Raw genomic sequence first — 13,239 nt, forward strand, 5'->3', positions numbered from 1 at the left:
CGTCCAAGAAGGGCAAGGAAATGGCTCTCGCCCAGGCCCCTCGAGTTTGAATAAAATGATAAAGGCGGCCGGGCTGCTGGCAGCTCTTCACGTAATAATTATTCCCTCAGGAGAGGAAGGCCAGGCAGCGTGCACGGTGCGCGGCTTACTTCTGAGGTTAATTGTGGACCCAGAGAAACAACAGCCGGATGTGAAGGAAGTAATGTGTTGTAACAGACCCACCATACACGGCAATTCCCAACAGGAGGCGAGGGAGAAAATGGCTTCAGGCCAAACTACCTCCCCCGACCCCGCCAACGCAGGTCCCTCACGTGGGATGGAGGTGGGCCAAGTTCATCAGGTCCAGGCCCCGCCCAGCACAGAGGGGTCTTCACTGCTGGCCTGGGCTCGGGTCCCCTGCCACTCAGAATCCAGCCAACAATGACGGGCGTGGACACGTGTTTTTGTTCCCGACAGAACCTCGCACTTAAACGGACTCGGAAGACGGCAGCAGGCAACTTCACACCAGGTCCTGAGACTCAGAGATACTCCAGCACCAGCTGTGGTCACCAGATCCCCTCACTCCTGGGAGGGCAAAGCACACTTTCCCCAGGTCCCCAAAAGTTCTGAAGTTATCACGACAAATGTTATAAAAGAGAACAGAGTGGGAAACATGCTGCGCATCTGCAGCGGGCACCACAGCACCCTCCTTGGCGGGTGTCCGCCAAAGTCATTGGCAACCAGCACGCCTGTCGCCACCCTGCGCAGTCGGGGAGCTGTCGGGAGCCCTGGCCACAACCGTCGGCCAGACAGGAGGTTTCCTTTGTCCCTGACCTCACTTTCCAGCAAAATTCAGACTCTTTTATAACTGTGCTCTGAACTTAAAAAGGAGCAGGTTAGTCAGGAGTCACAGGAAATTTACTCTCTGGGAAACAATCTTGCCAACGCCATGAAGAAATCCTGATGAATTTCAAAGGATAGTTCTGACTAGAGGGGCCTCGAGGGAATGAGGAAGAAGGGTCAGACTCATTTCTGATACAGAACCATCAAGAAAGCAAGTTCGGGGCTGCCGGCTTCAGCTCCCGTAGGTCCGCACGGCTGCATTTCCACCTGTTCCTGCCTACATCCTGCAGAGCTTCAGCGGGAAGTTCTCTGTGATGAGGTGCTCAGGGTGAAGCAGCACAACAATGTTAACCTCGAACTCCACTTTGAAGTTGGTGGTCTCCAGTGTCGGACAGGTGAAGAGCTGGGGGAAGACCATGTATATGGGGACAGAGAGGCCCCGACACACGTCCCAATTGGCTATCTGAATGTTCTGAATTTCTGTGGCATCGCGGGTGTACCCTTCTGCACAGCCACAGGTCTCCACGTGCACCAGCTGCAGCTCGATGCTTTTGATGGTGGCCTCCGAGCTCTCCACCACCAGCTCTCCCGTTAGTGGGTGTGTGATAACACAGCTGGTTGAGTTGAGATGTCCTCTGATGAGAAATTTGGGGAGCAAGGCTCTCTCTTTGACATTCTGTAAGGTTTCAGGTGTGACAGTGAAGTCCACGGGACTCGGAGTCAGTTTCCCCTTCTAAGGAGCAGAGTGAATGATGAATTCACAGGTCTTAGTCAAGTCCTTGGCCAGCAGGGACCGCCTCATGTCACAGCACAGGGTATACTTAGTGAGGACCCGACGAGGTAACGTGTGATAAGCCAAGGCCTGGCACACAGCAGCTCTGGGTAAAATGGCAGCTGTTTTGTAGTAAGGATGAGAAAACACAGGCAGCAGGACTGCAAACCCCTGGACGGTATCTAGACTTCACAGGCCAACCTGGGAGATGTGGGTCAGCCCCCAACTCGCTCTCACTCGCTGGGTTCTCTGCATGGGCAGCACTGCACTGGGTGCCAGGGCAAGGGCAGAGCTGTGCCCCACATGGGGAAGAGAAGAGATGCTAGTGACAGTGCTCAGAGTCCTGGAGCTCAGGCCCCCAGGGCATCTCAAAATGAGCTCTTCATACCTTAACCTGAATGTTGACAAACACGCTGTGATAAGTCTCATACAGAACTCTTACCCTTCACGTGCAGAGGAAATTCAAAAGGAATTTCTGTTTTGCCACTGGGAAATTTTCCTGGTTTCTCCATTTCGATGGTACTGTTGATAATCTGGATGGGCTTAACAGAATTATAGAATGCTTCAAACACACCCACACTCTTGGCGCTGAGTTGGAGGTTCACGGCCCCTTCCACTGTCAAGGAGACTCCCTGGTGCTGGACCGAATCCTTCCCAGATACGACCACCACCCCAGAGAGCATTTCCCTGGTGTGATAAACCTTGTTCGCTCTTTTAACCTTAATGTCCAGGGCGGTCCCCATCTCGAATACTCCGTTTCGGGAAACACTTCCAGCCACACGTGACCCAAGGGAAAGGAGGGCACCCCGTAGATGCTATCTTGTTCACCACTTTTATCACACAGTTTGTTTGCCAGATTACTGAAGCGGAAGCTAAGGAAGAGATCTGGTCATCTGTTAATTACTTACTCTTCATTTCTACTTCTTTAATCTATGGAAATAACCAACAGGTTAGGCAAGATATTGTTTGATCAAAAGATTTAAAAAGTATGCTAGGGCCAGAAATGAGTAGAGCATGCGGGCGTCTGATTTAAAAGTGAGTTAACATTGTAAAGTAATTATACCCCAATAAAGATGTTAAAAAAAAAAAGTGAGTTAAAATGTAGCTTTGCTAAATTAACAAGAAACGAGATTTTCTGCTGAGGACGGCTTCCTGAAAAGGATTGCTTACAACTGCACCCCCCCCAGGCCCCTGTCAGACATCATTTCATTTCTATGGGATTAGGGACAAAGGTCCACCTTCTGTAACTTCATGCTGAGAAAGGGCATTGAGGTCTTATAGTGAACATTATCGACATGGGTTTGAAGCATCTCTCTGCTGACAGCTTTAGTTGCTCATTTACATATAAGGGCAGAACAAGCTACAATTATTTTGATGCCCACAAATATGTAGATTATTATGAGCAATAGTGTTAATCCCATTCTCTTAAGGCCAGTTCTTGGAATTGTGCTAGCCATATATTCAGTACTGCTCAAGATGGCACAGTTTATGTCATGGTTGCAGTCTGGTCATCATGAAGTTAGCTTTTCCCATCTGGTGCCCATTATAGTACCCATAAAATACTCAGAAATGTGCATCAGATACTGAATCTGTGACTTTATTGTCTTAATCATTAACTGCTTGAACCTGCTATTTTGGGACGCCTGGGAGACTTCAGCTTTTCTACAAACAAGAGGCAGAGGACCTGGAGGAACATTTGTATTTGGTGAGGGGTGGTGGGGGTGGCAGAGAGTTCTATTCAGTTCCACCTCAACAGAGATCTGTGAGAAACCAGAGCAATCCAGAGAGTGAAAATGCTTTAAAGGGATAAAATGATGGCTATTCAAAGTTATATTGTTATAATTATTATTTCTATTAATAATAATGATAGTAGGGCTTAGGACCAATAAATTTGTGAGATAAAATTTCTTTTTACTCCTCCTTTTCCTTTCTTTAATGATGCTCCTAGAAGCTTTGGGGAGATTAATGCATGTAATTCCTGTTGAGGAAGCCCAAAGGGCTAGACATCCTGTCCCTTCCCACTGGCATGTTTCCAGTGACACTTACTAGGCTTTTCTTTTCCCATTGCACTTCTTCATAGCCCACCAATCTTGAGTTCCATTCTGAGAAGTTCTTCTCTCTCATTATTGGCAAAGCCTATTCAACCTAAACGAAGTACGTTTCCTTCCTAAATAGCCCATGTGTGAAAAGAATGGGTCTGGAATACTGCAGAGAAACAAACATGCTGCCATCACACCTATCCATATTCTAACTGTCACACGAGATGAAGGAAGAGGTCCACCACCTCTGTGGAGTCCCCACCACTGGAGTGTTTTCATACATACCTGAAACCTTACCTTGCTTATCCTCTCTGAGGATCCACTTTGTGTTGGACACTTTTTTAAACACTTCATAGGATCATCTTTGATTTTCAAACACACACACTCAAGTGAAGAGATGAGATGAACAAGGCTAGAGAAGGTTAAATCTCTTGGCCAGCTTCAAAACCATAGAGGAACAGGGAATCAGCCCCAGGTGAGCCTGATTCCAAAGCACAAACTTGTGTTTTTTTCCCACATTACCATGAATTTTCAGGTTCTTCATTGTACTCTCCAGTAGATTCTAGGCAGCAGGAAGAAATGAGTTTACCTGATTTGTAACTTCAGTGCCTGGCACAGTGTTGGAATTAGTATCAGTTAATAATTAACATGCATTGCCCATTTCAGATATATTTATTATTTTGTCATCCTTTCTAAGATCTTGAGGGCAATATCTTGCCTTATACTCCTCTCAGCAGCCAGACTGCTCCAATATATTACAGATGTGTTGTTTATTTCTCCTCACCTTGTCACCTGATGAGTGACAGGCAAAATCATGAGTTCAGTGACTGTATGTAGAAAAGATTATTTCGCCAGAGATTAAACACCTAACCCCAGTCAGCCAATGAATGTCTGACAATGGATGGCTCCATATCATACTATTCTGAAAAAAGAGTGAAGTGGGTGTCCCAATGAATGTTGTTCTTTGCATACAAAGGATGGTACCTCATACTGAGGGCTTCCCTTCAATTTGTTCTAAATAATTTCCTTCACACGTCAAACAAGGCAACCTGTTCTTTTATGTTTCTTGTTGAAAGCCAGTTTATCCACACAGTGAGGAAAGAAGAGGAAGTCAGGAGTTTCTGGATGGTGTTTACATTTTCTCCTGACATATTTTGTTCTGAAATATTTGTTCTTCCAAGAATCTGACATAGTATCTTGTTAGTACCCTCAGGCTGTCCACATTTTAACCTTATCCCAGCCTTAAACGTTAGCTTCGCTCAATTATGTATGCAGTTAAAGTGTTTGTTTAGAGAGCTTTCCATCACAAGCACAAAATAATAATCAGGTATCATTTTGTCAGTCTATGTTGCCAGCAAAACTCTTCTTGATATTTTCCCAAATTTGCCTCACATTAACTCACCTTGTTTCTATTTCTTGACTCCTTGTCCCCTTCCTTCCTGAAGTATTGAGAACACGAATCTCCCTGTCAAGTTAATTCCTCACTCTTTTGCCAAACATTCTTTATTTCATTTATTTATTGGGCTCATTCATATCCCCAGAGTTTACAATAATCCAGAGATTCACTGAATTCCAGTTTAGTATTTTCTTTGCCACTAAATTCATCTCTTTATTACTGTTCAAGCTTTAGCAGTATGCTTTAGTGCCAGAAAATACAACATTTATCTCACAGCTGAAGTGCAAATAGGATATTCCTCCAAATATCTTGCTCTTTATCCAGGAGCTATAAAAGACCAAAAAAAAAAAATTCTTTGTAACTTAATGTCAGCATCCTAGCTCCAGCTGTGCTGTGTACAATTACAATAACAACCATCATATGTACAACTTAAGCTTGGTCAAATATTTACTAAATGCACACAATGTTGTAGTAATACCTCAATTCTCTTTGTGTTAATTTTCAAGAGTATTAAATCATTTGAGTTAAAATATGAAAAGTCGTTTTACATTTGTCAACACTAACATTAAGGAAACCTCACTCACTGGAAATTACTCAAATACATGGAAAATAGAAGTCAGATCACACAAACTCCAAGATGAGTCAGTCAAAAACCAAGATCAGAACCCAACACAACAGAGCTGGTAGCCTCTGTGTCCCTCCTGGGTGCCTTGGACTCTTTGCTCTAAGGCAGTTCAGTCAGCCCAGTGTCCTATTCCACAAGAAAAGAGCATCCCTGCCCCCAATGCCCAGCAAGGCACCTTCATATCTGTGTCTGACAGCGACATACTCTGAGGTAAGTTTTGGTCAAGAGCTAGACCACTGCATCCTCATAACAGAAACATAATATTTCACCCCTGGGTCAGTTTCTCCCAGCTGGGCTTTTGATCAAGAAGCATGTTCAAACAGTTGCTAAGCATCTTATATATAAAACATGAATAAAATTTTTTGAAAATTGTAAGGATGTAGGGTAAAACTTTAAAAAATTTGAAAGCTGTGAAGAAAATAAAAAACAAGCAATTGTTTTTATTTTTATATGTCTTCTAGATATAAAGCCAGTTGATTAGTTTAGAAATTTAGGATTGATTTAAAATACTTATAAAATTCTCAATTTTGGTACAGTGAATTACACAAATGCTCCCCAGATAGCTATAGGAAACTGAAGTTATTTTTCAAAGGTAATAGAGAATATTGAGTCTTAGCTATATATAATAAAAAAAGAAGACTAAATATTCTTTGGGTGACTTTTATAATTTTATATTTTATTTCTAAGCTTTTATGTCTCCACAAACAACATTCTGTTGGGTCCTACAAAAGGCAATTTAACTAGACATAAAACAATTTCAGCAAAAAAGTCTTCCTTTGTACTCATTATCTAGTTAACTTTCATATTTCAGGAGGGGTTTGGGAAAACTGGTACTGATTCATACAGCAAATAAGTGAAGAATAGAGAAAAAATTCTTGACCCATAGTATTGGGTTCAGCTACCAATTGTACAACCTATTAACAGTGTGATGTAAGGAAAACACCTCAAGTTCTTTGAGTGGCAACTTTTTATCTGAAAAGGAGAATAGAGATAGTCATACAGAGTGCAGTAAGTCAAAAAGAGAAAAACAAATATCGTATATTAATGCATATATGTGGAATCTAGAAAAATGGTACAGATGAACCAGTTTGCAAAGCAAAAACAGAGACACAGATGTAGAGAACAAATGTATGGACACTAAGGAGGGAAAGTGGTGGGGGTGGGGTGGTGGTGGTGGGATGAATTGGGAGATTAGGATTGACATATATACACTAATATGTATAAAATAGATAACTAATAAGAACCTGCTGTATAAAAAACAAATGAATAAAATTCAAAAAAAGGAGAATAGCAGTATTTTTCTTATCCACCTTATAAGGTTTCTATGAGACTCAAGACAGCGATCCCCAGCCTTTTTGGGACCAGGGACCAGTTTAATGGAAGACAAGTTTTCCATGGATGGGGGTGGGGGGAATGGTTCAGGCGGTAATGTGAGTGATGGGGATTGGCAGATGAAGCTTTGCTCACCTGCCTGCCACTCACCTCCTGCTGTGCAGCCCGGTTCCTCACAGGCTACAGCCTGGGGTTTGGGGACCTCTGAAATAAGATGCCTTGGAAGAACTTCCTAGTAAATAATAGAACCTATTATTTAAATTATTCATATTCAGTACCTCCACTATAATGCTGCTTCTTTGTTCATGCTCTCCATAGTAGTCAGTGAAGATAAATTCTGTTGAATGCAACAAGTTTTGAGCACCTTGGTCTGTCAATATTTGCTCACATGTTTTCATTCTAGGTCTAAGTTGTGGAGAGAGCTTTTTTTTTTTTTTTTTTTTTGCGGTACACGGGCTTCTCACTGTTGTGGCCTCTCCCGTTGCGGAGCACAGGCTCCGGATGCGCAGGCTCAGCGGCCATGGCTCACGAGCCTAGCTGCTCCGTGGCATGTGGGGTCCTCCCAGACCAGGGCACGAACCCATGTCCCCTGCATCGGCAGGTGGACTCTCAACCACTGCACCACCAGGGAAGCCCTGGAGAGAGCTTTTAATCACAGTTCCCAATAGCCAGAGGGCTATAGCACTAGCAGAGTTCCAGCAGAGCAAAAGATAATTCAATCATTGTATTAAACATGCAACATATGGCATCTGCAAATAAGGACAGTTTCATATCTTCTTTTCCAGTCTTCACATCTTTTTTTTTTTTCTTTCCTTATCACACTGGCTAGAACTGTCAGTAAAATGTTAATAGAAGAAATCTTTATCTCCTGATATCTCACTAGTCTTTGTTTTTTCATCATGTTTTTGAAGATTGCAGAACTAAACACCTGCAATTTGGGTTTTCTGAGGTTTCTTCTTGATTAAATTTTTGTTATGCTTTTTGGCAGGAATACTCCAGAAGTGATATTGTGTTCTTTTCAGTACATCATATTATGCAGTCAGAGATGTTACTAGTGAGTTCAATTTCAATCACTTGCCTAAGACGTTGTCTGCCAGATTTTGTCACTGTAAAGTTACCTTTCCATTTGTTAATTAATAAATATATTAATGAATTTTGAACTATGGGAGAATCCTGTGAATCCTCAATGTTTAACCCACTCTTTTACTCATTTATCAATGATTCTGGCCTCAATCAATTTTATGATGATGGTTGTCAAATAGTGATTTTCTACTTCTATCTTTTCTTCTATATTTAGTTATTGGTCTTCTACAGTGAAGAAGAGCTTCATCATTTTATTTGTTTATTTTTTATAGCAGTGTGGACTTACAGAATCTTTTTTTTAATGATTTTTTTTTATTGGAGTAAAATTGCTTTGCAGTGTTGTGTTAGTTTCTGTTGTACAGTGAAGTGAATCAGCTATATGTATACCTATATCTCCTCCCTCTTGAACCTCCCTCCCACCCCCCCATCCCACCCATCTAGGTCATCACAGAGCACTGAGCTGAGCTCCCTGTGCTATACAGCATGTTCCCACTAGCTATCTATTTTACACATGGTAGTGTATTTATGTGAAAGCTAATCTCCCAATTTGTCCCACCCTCCCCTTCCCCCACCGTGTCCACATGTCCATTCTCTACATCTACATCTCTATTCCTCCCTTACAAATAGTTTCATCTGTACCATTTTTCCAGATTCCACATATATGCATTAATATACCATATTTGTTCTTCTCTTTCTGGTTTACTTCACTCTGTATGACAGACTCTAGGTCCATCCACATCTCTACAAATGACCCAATTTCATTATTTCATTTAATTGGTTATAGTTCACCATCATTATTAATTTTGAGCTTAAATTGTCCCAGATTTGACCAGTAGGAGCCCCTCAAGTTGGCTCTGTATCCATTTGATATGTCACCATTATTTGTTAAGCACTTCTTTACTTTCTTACACAGGAAGATGTTTCAAGTTTATCATACTTTCCTTCCCTGGTCATGGGGTCAGCCATTTTCCCAAAGCATCCTGGTTCCCTTCCGTAGAGAATGGGACTGGAAGCCATAATTTGCTGCTAGGTATTGTTGTTGTTACTTATAGGTTTTTTACACTAATTTGTTTTTAATCTAGTCTGCAAGTCTTAATCTTTTGTTGGACTATTTATTCTATTTACATTAAATATAACTATTGACATCTCAATTTGTTCCATTTTAATAATAAATAAAATAATTTAGTGGTTATCCTAGGTATTACAACATGCACCATTCCCTGTTTAGTGTATTTAAAAGTGTATAAAATGTTAAAAGCTTACAAGATGTTAACTAAATATACTCTTCTCCCTCTCCTGTGTTAATGTTTTCATGAATTTTCCATTCATATATATTTCAAACCTCATAACATATTATTTTTAACAATAAATATTTATTAGAATTACCCACATATTTACCCTTGCCAATGTTCTTTATTTCTCTCTACAAGCATTTTCTTGTTTCAAAAACCCTGTTTAGTAGTTCTTTTCATACCAATCTGCTAGTAATAGATGTCTCAGGTCTTATTTGTATAAACAAATTTTTATTTCACATTTATTTTTGAAGGGTTTTTAATGGGTTTAAAATTCTAAATTGAGAGTTATTTTCTTTCTGATGTCATTCCACTGTTTTTCTGAGGATGACTTCTGTCTTATTGTTACTACTTTGAAAGTAATCTGTGTTAATCTCTGGCTGCTTTGAAATTTTTCTCTTTAGTTTTCTGCAGTTTTACTATTATATATCAAGTTTTATGGGTTGAATTGTATCCCCCAATAAAGATATGCTCAAGTCCTTATCTCTAATACCTCAGAACATGATTTCATTTGGGTACAGTCTTTACTTTACTTTACATCTCCTAAAATGAGATCTTTAGGGTCCTAATCCAATAGGACTGGTGTCCTTACATAAACAGGAGATTTGAGCACAGAGACAGACACACAGAAGGTGGGTGATGTGAAGACACACAGGGAGAATTCCTTGTGAAGAAGGAGTGTTAGAAAAATGCATCTACCTGCCAAAGAGTACCTGAAGCTACCAGAAGACTGGAGAGAGGTATGAAACAGATCCTTCCCTTCCAACACCTTAATTTCAGACATATGGCTCCCAGAACTGTAAGACAGTGTTTCCATTGTCTTAAGCCACCCAGTTTGTGGTACTGTGTTACAGCAGCCCTTGGAAGCTAATACACAAGGTATGGTTTTCTCTACATTTTTCTTGCCTATTATGCTGGTCAGAAATGTCAATGCACCATTAGCACAAAGCACTTATCCTACCTGAGGACTAGAGCACTTTGGAATGTAGGATTTGATGTCTTTAGCAAATTTGGGGAAATTTTTGGACATTATCTCTTCACATATTCCTTCTATCCTACTCTCTTTTCTCTCCTTCTGAAATAACAGTATATGTTAGAGCTCTTCACCATAGTACATATGTCTCTTACAATACTTTCTGTATTTTATATTCTTTTTTTCTCTGTGTGCTTCAGTCTAGGTTTGTTCTAATATCTATTTCTTGTTCACTAATTCTCTAGTCTGTTTCCCTGTTAGTAAAACACATCAATTTATTAAATCCTTAAATCTAGTTATTGTACTTTTCAGTTCTAATTTCCATTTCATTCTGTTTTATAGATCCCAATTCTTTGATTACATTATCTATAGTTTTATCTTACATGTATTAATTATAATTATTTTAAAGACCATATCTGATCTTTCTAAATTGTGAATATCTATTTTCCATTTTTGCTTTTCATTCAGACTTGTTTCTTGGCTTACTTGGTAACTTTTGATTGAATACTGGGTATTTCTTGTAAAAAATTATAGTGACTCTATATGATGTTGTCTTTCTTCAAATAGATAGTGTTGGCTATAAGCTTGATCCAGTTGGGGGTTGTCTATTTCAGATTAACCTTTACTTCTTGGGTGTAACACTTTCAGATATCTCATCACAAAGCATGGGGTGTTCATGAGGGTGGCTCTTCCTTGATTGGCTCTGAATGCTAAACCTTGACACCCTAGTACCATGAGACTGTAAAATCTCTGCTAAATTTTTGACATCTTAGCAGCAGATTTTTGCATAATTTTTGAGAGTGTTGCCCCCTACAAGCACTATTTTGGAGACAACAAATGTCTTGGAAAATTTTCCAAAAAAGATTCAGGTTCATCTGTTATTTCCTTTTCTATAAGATCTTTCCCTTCAACTAATGGCTGTCTTGATTGCTCTGAACTCTGTTTGTCTCCCTAACCCTGTGAGGCTGCCAAAAGTGCTAGACTGCCATTTTCTGTTTGGCTTTGGTGCCATAATCTGTGAATCAGCAAAGGCCCTGAGGAGTAAAATGTAGCCATAAATACCAAACTCACTTCAATGAAATTCATTTCTCTTCAAGATCTTGGACCTTAATGCCTGGTTGCCTTAGATGCTTTCTAATGTTTTCAAAGAACTGCTTTTCTTCTCCCAACCCCCAAATCTAACTCATAAATTTCTTGGTGGAAGTTTTTTTTTGGTACCAGCTATACCATCATAGGCGGAAGTAGAAGTGTTTCCTACTTTTTGAATCCTATAACAAAGGAAATGATAATTTTTGCCTTGCTGCCCTAAGGAATATTTGAAGTTAATTTAACCTGGAGAAATGGAAAGTAATAGGAAAGGAAAATTATTAATTATTTTAGTAACTTACTCACCAAATCTTCACTGAGTACACAGTTTGTGTGAGGCATTGGAAAGAAAGAAGAAAGAAAGAAAGAAAGAAAGAAAGAAAGAAAGAAAGAAAGAAAGAAAGAAAGGAAGAAAGAAAGAAAGAAAGAAAGAAGGGAGGAAGGAAGGAAGGAAGGAAAGAAGGAAAGAAAGAAAGAGAGAAAGAGAGAAAGGGGGAGGGAGGAAGGGAAGGAGGGAAGTGGGAAGGAACTCCTTATTCACATGGAGCTTTTATTCTAATGAATTTAAATGGATTGATATGTAAGTAAAAATTTGTCAGCTAATGATAACTGCCTTTGTAAGCGGATAGTTTAGGGGGTTCCCCAGAGAAAGAGAACAAGGAATGGCTTTCTTGACATAAGAGAACCCATTTTAGCCTAAACCATTTTGTGATCTAAGCCTGGCCACAATGCTTGCCCTTGAACAGGTCTCACTAATTAATGATTTAAAGGAGGGGATGCAGAAACAAGGGAGGAGCAGTCAAGAAACAATAGTGCAGCTTTGGGGCAGGGTCCTGGTTCCTCAAGGAAAATACATAATAATATATCTTTGAGTTCTTCAGGAACTAAGGCCCACACCCAAGTGGAGGATGGAATTATGATGTTGATCCTTCTGATTCAGTCAACTACAGCTTGGACTCTGTTGACTTTTGCCCCAATTCTATGCTGAAATCCCCTCTGTTCAAGTCCTCTCATGAATGTGCAAATACCCTTAGCTTAAAGCTTCCCCAGTTTTGTTGTTCAGGAAGACACTGCTTTGGGAAAGATCCCAGTGTTCTCCTTACTTGCTACAAGTAAAAATAAATCCTTCCTTCTCCCACGCTTTGGCTTGGTTGTGTCTATTGGCTCAACACCCACCAAGAGGTGAACCCAGTTTTGGGGTAACACCTTGCAGAGATTAAAATAAGATAAAAAATGACTACTTTTTTTTTAAATGCTTAGGAAAGTTTTAAAAAATATTTTTTTTATTTATTCATTTATTTATTTATTTTAATCTCAGAGCTCTTTATAGTCCTGAAAATATTGGAAACAATATAAGTGGTCAGCAAGAGATAAATGGTAATATAAAATCAAGCTTATTTATAATATGGAAAATTATACAGTCAATAAAATATTTACAAAATTTTATGGTAGAGAATATACTGGCATTACAATTTTGAGTGAAAAAGTCACAAGAGAAATTTTTATATACATCATGTTTCAACTGTGAAAAATATTCAGAGACAAAAAGTTGAAAGAAATATTAATGCTGACTTCTTGTGTAAAGAGAAATTTTTTTCTACTTGTTCTTTGAAATTTAATTTTTTTATTGAATGAAAGATTCTTGTAAATTCTATAGTGCTTTACAATTTTCAAAAGTTTCACACAGGTGATTTCATATAATCCCATGATAACACTTTTTTTCCCCCCTACCCATATATTGCCCCCTGTTTCCTTCTCCCCACTGGTAACTACTAGTTTTTTTTCTATATCTGAGAGTCTGCTTCTTTTTGTTTGTTTG

At 39.7% G+C, this 13,239-nt stretch overlaps 1 protein-coding gene across 1 annotated transcript; it reads right to left on the bottom strand.

Annotated features, from left to right (window-relative positions):
* Positions 1-1,099: 1,099 nt before the first annotated feature.
* Positions 1,100-2,344, bottom strand: LOC101315861 (vacuolar protein sorting-associated protein 26C-like). The gene is given in 3 exon segments (XM_033837945.2): positions 1,100-1,642; positions 1,989-2,034; positions 2,036-2,344. Coding segments are annotated over 3 exon segments (891 nt in total). The 5' UTR covers positions 2,338-2,344.
* Between the last annotated feature and the right edge of the window lie 10,895 nt (positions 2,345-13,239).

This window comes from Tursiops truncatus, chromosome 13, assembly GCF_011762595.2.
Source record: "Tursiops truncatus isolate mTurTru1 chromosome 13, mTurTru1.mat.Y, whole genome shotgun sequence".
In the NCBI taxonomy this organism is placed as follows: domain Eukaryota; kingdom Metazoa; phylum Chordata; class Mammalia; order Artiodactyla; family Delphinidae; genus Tursiops; species Tursiops truncatus.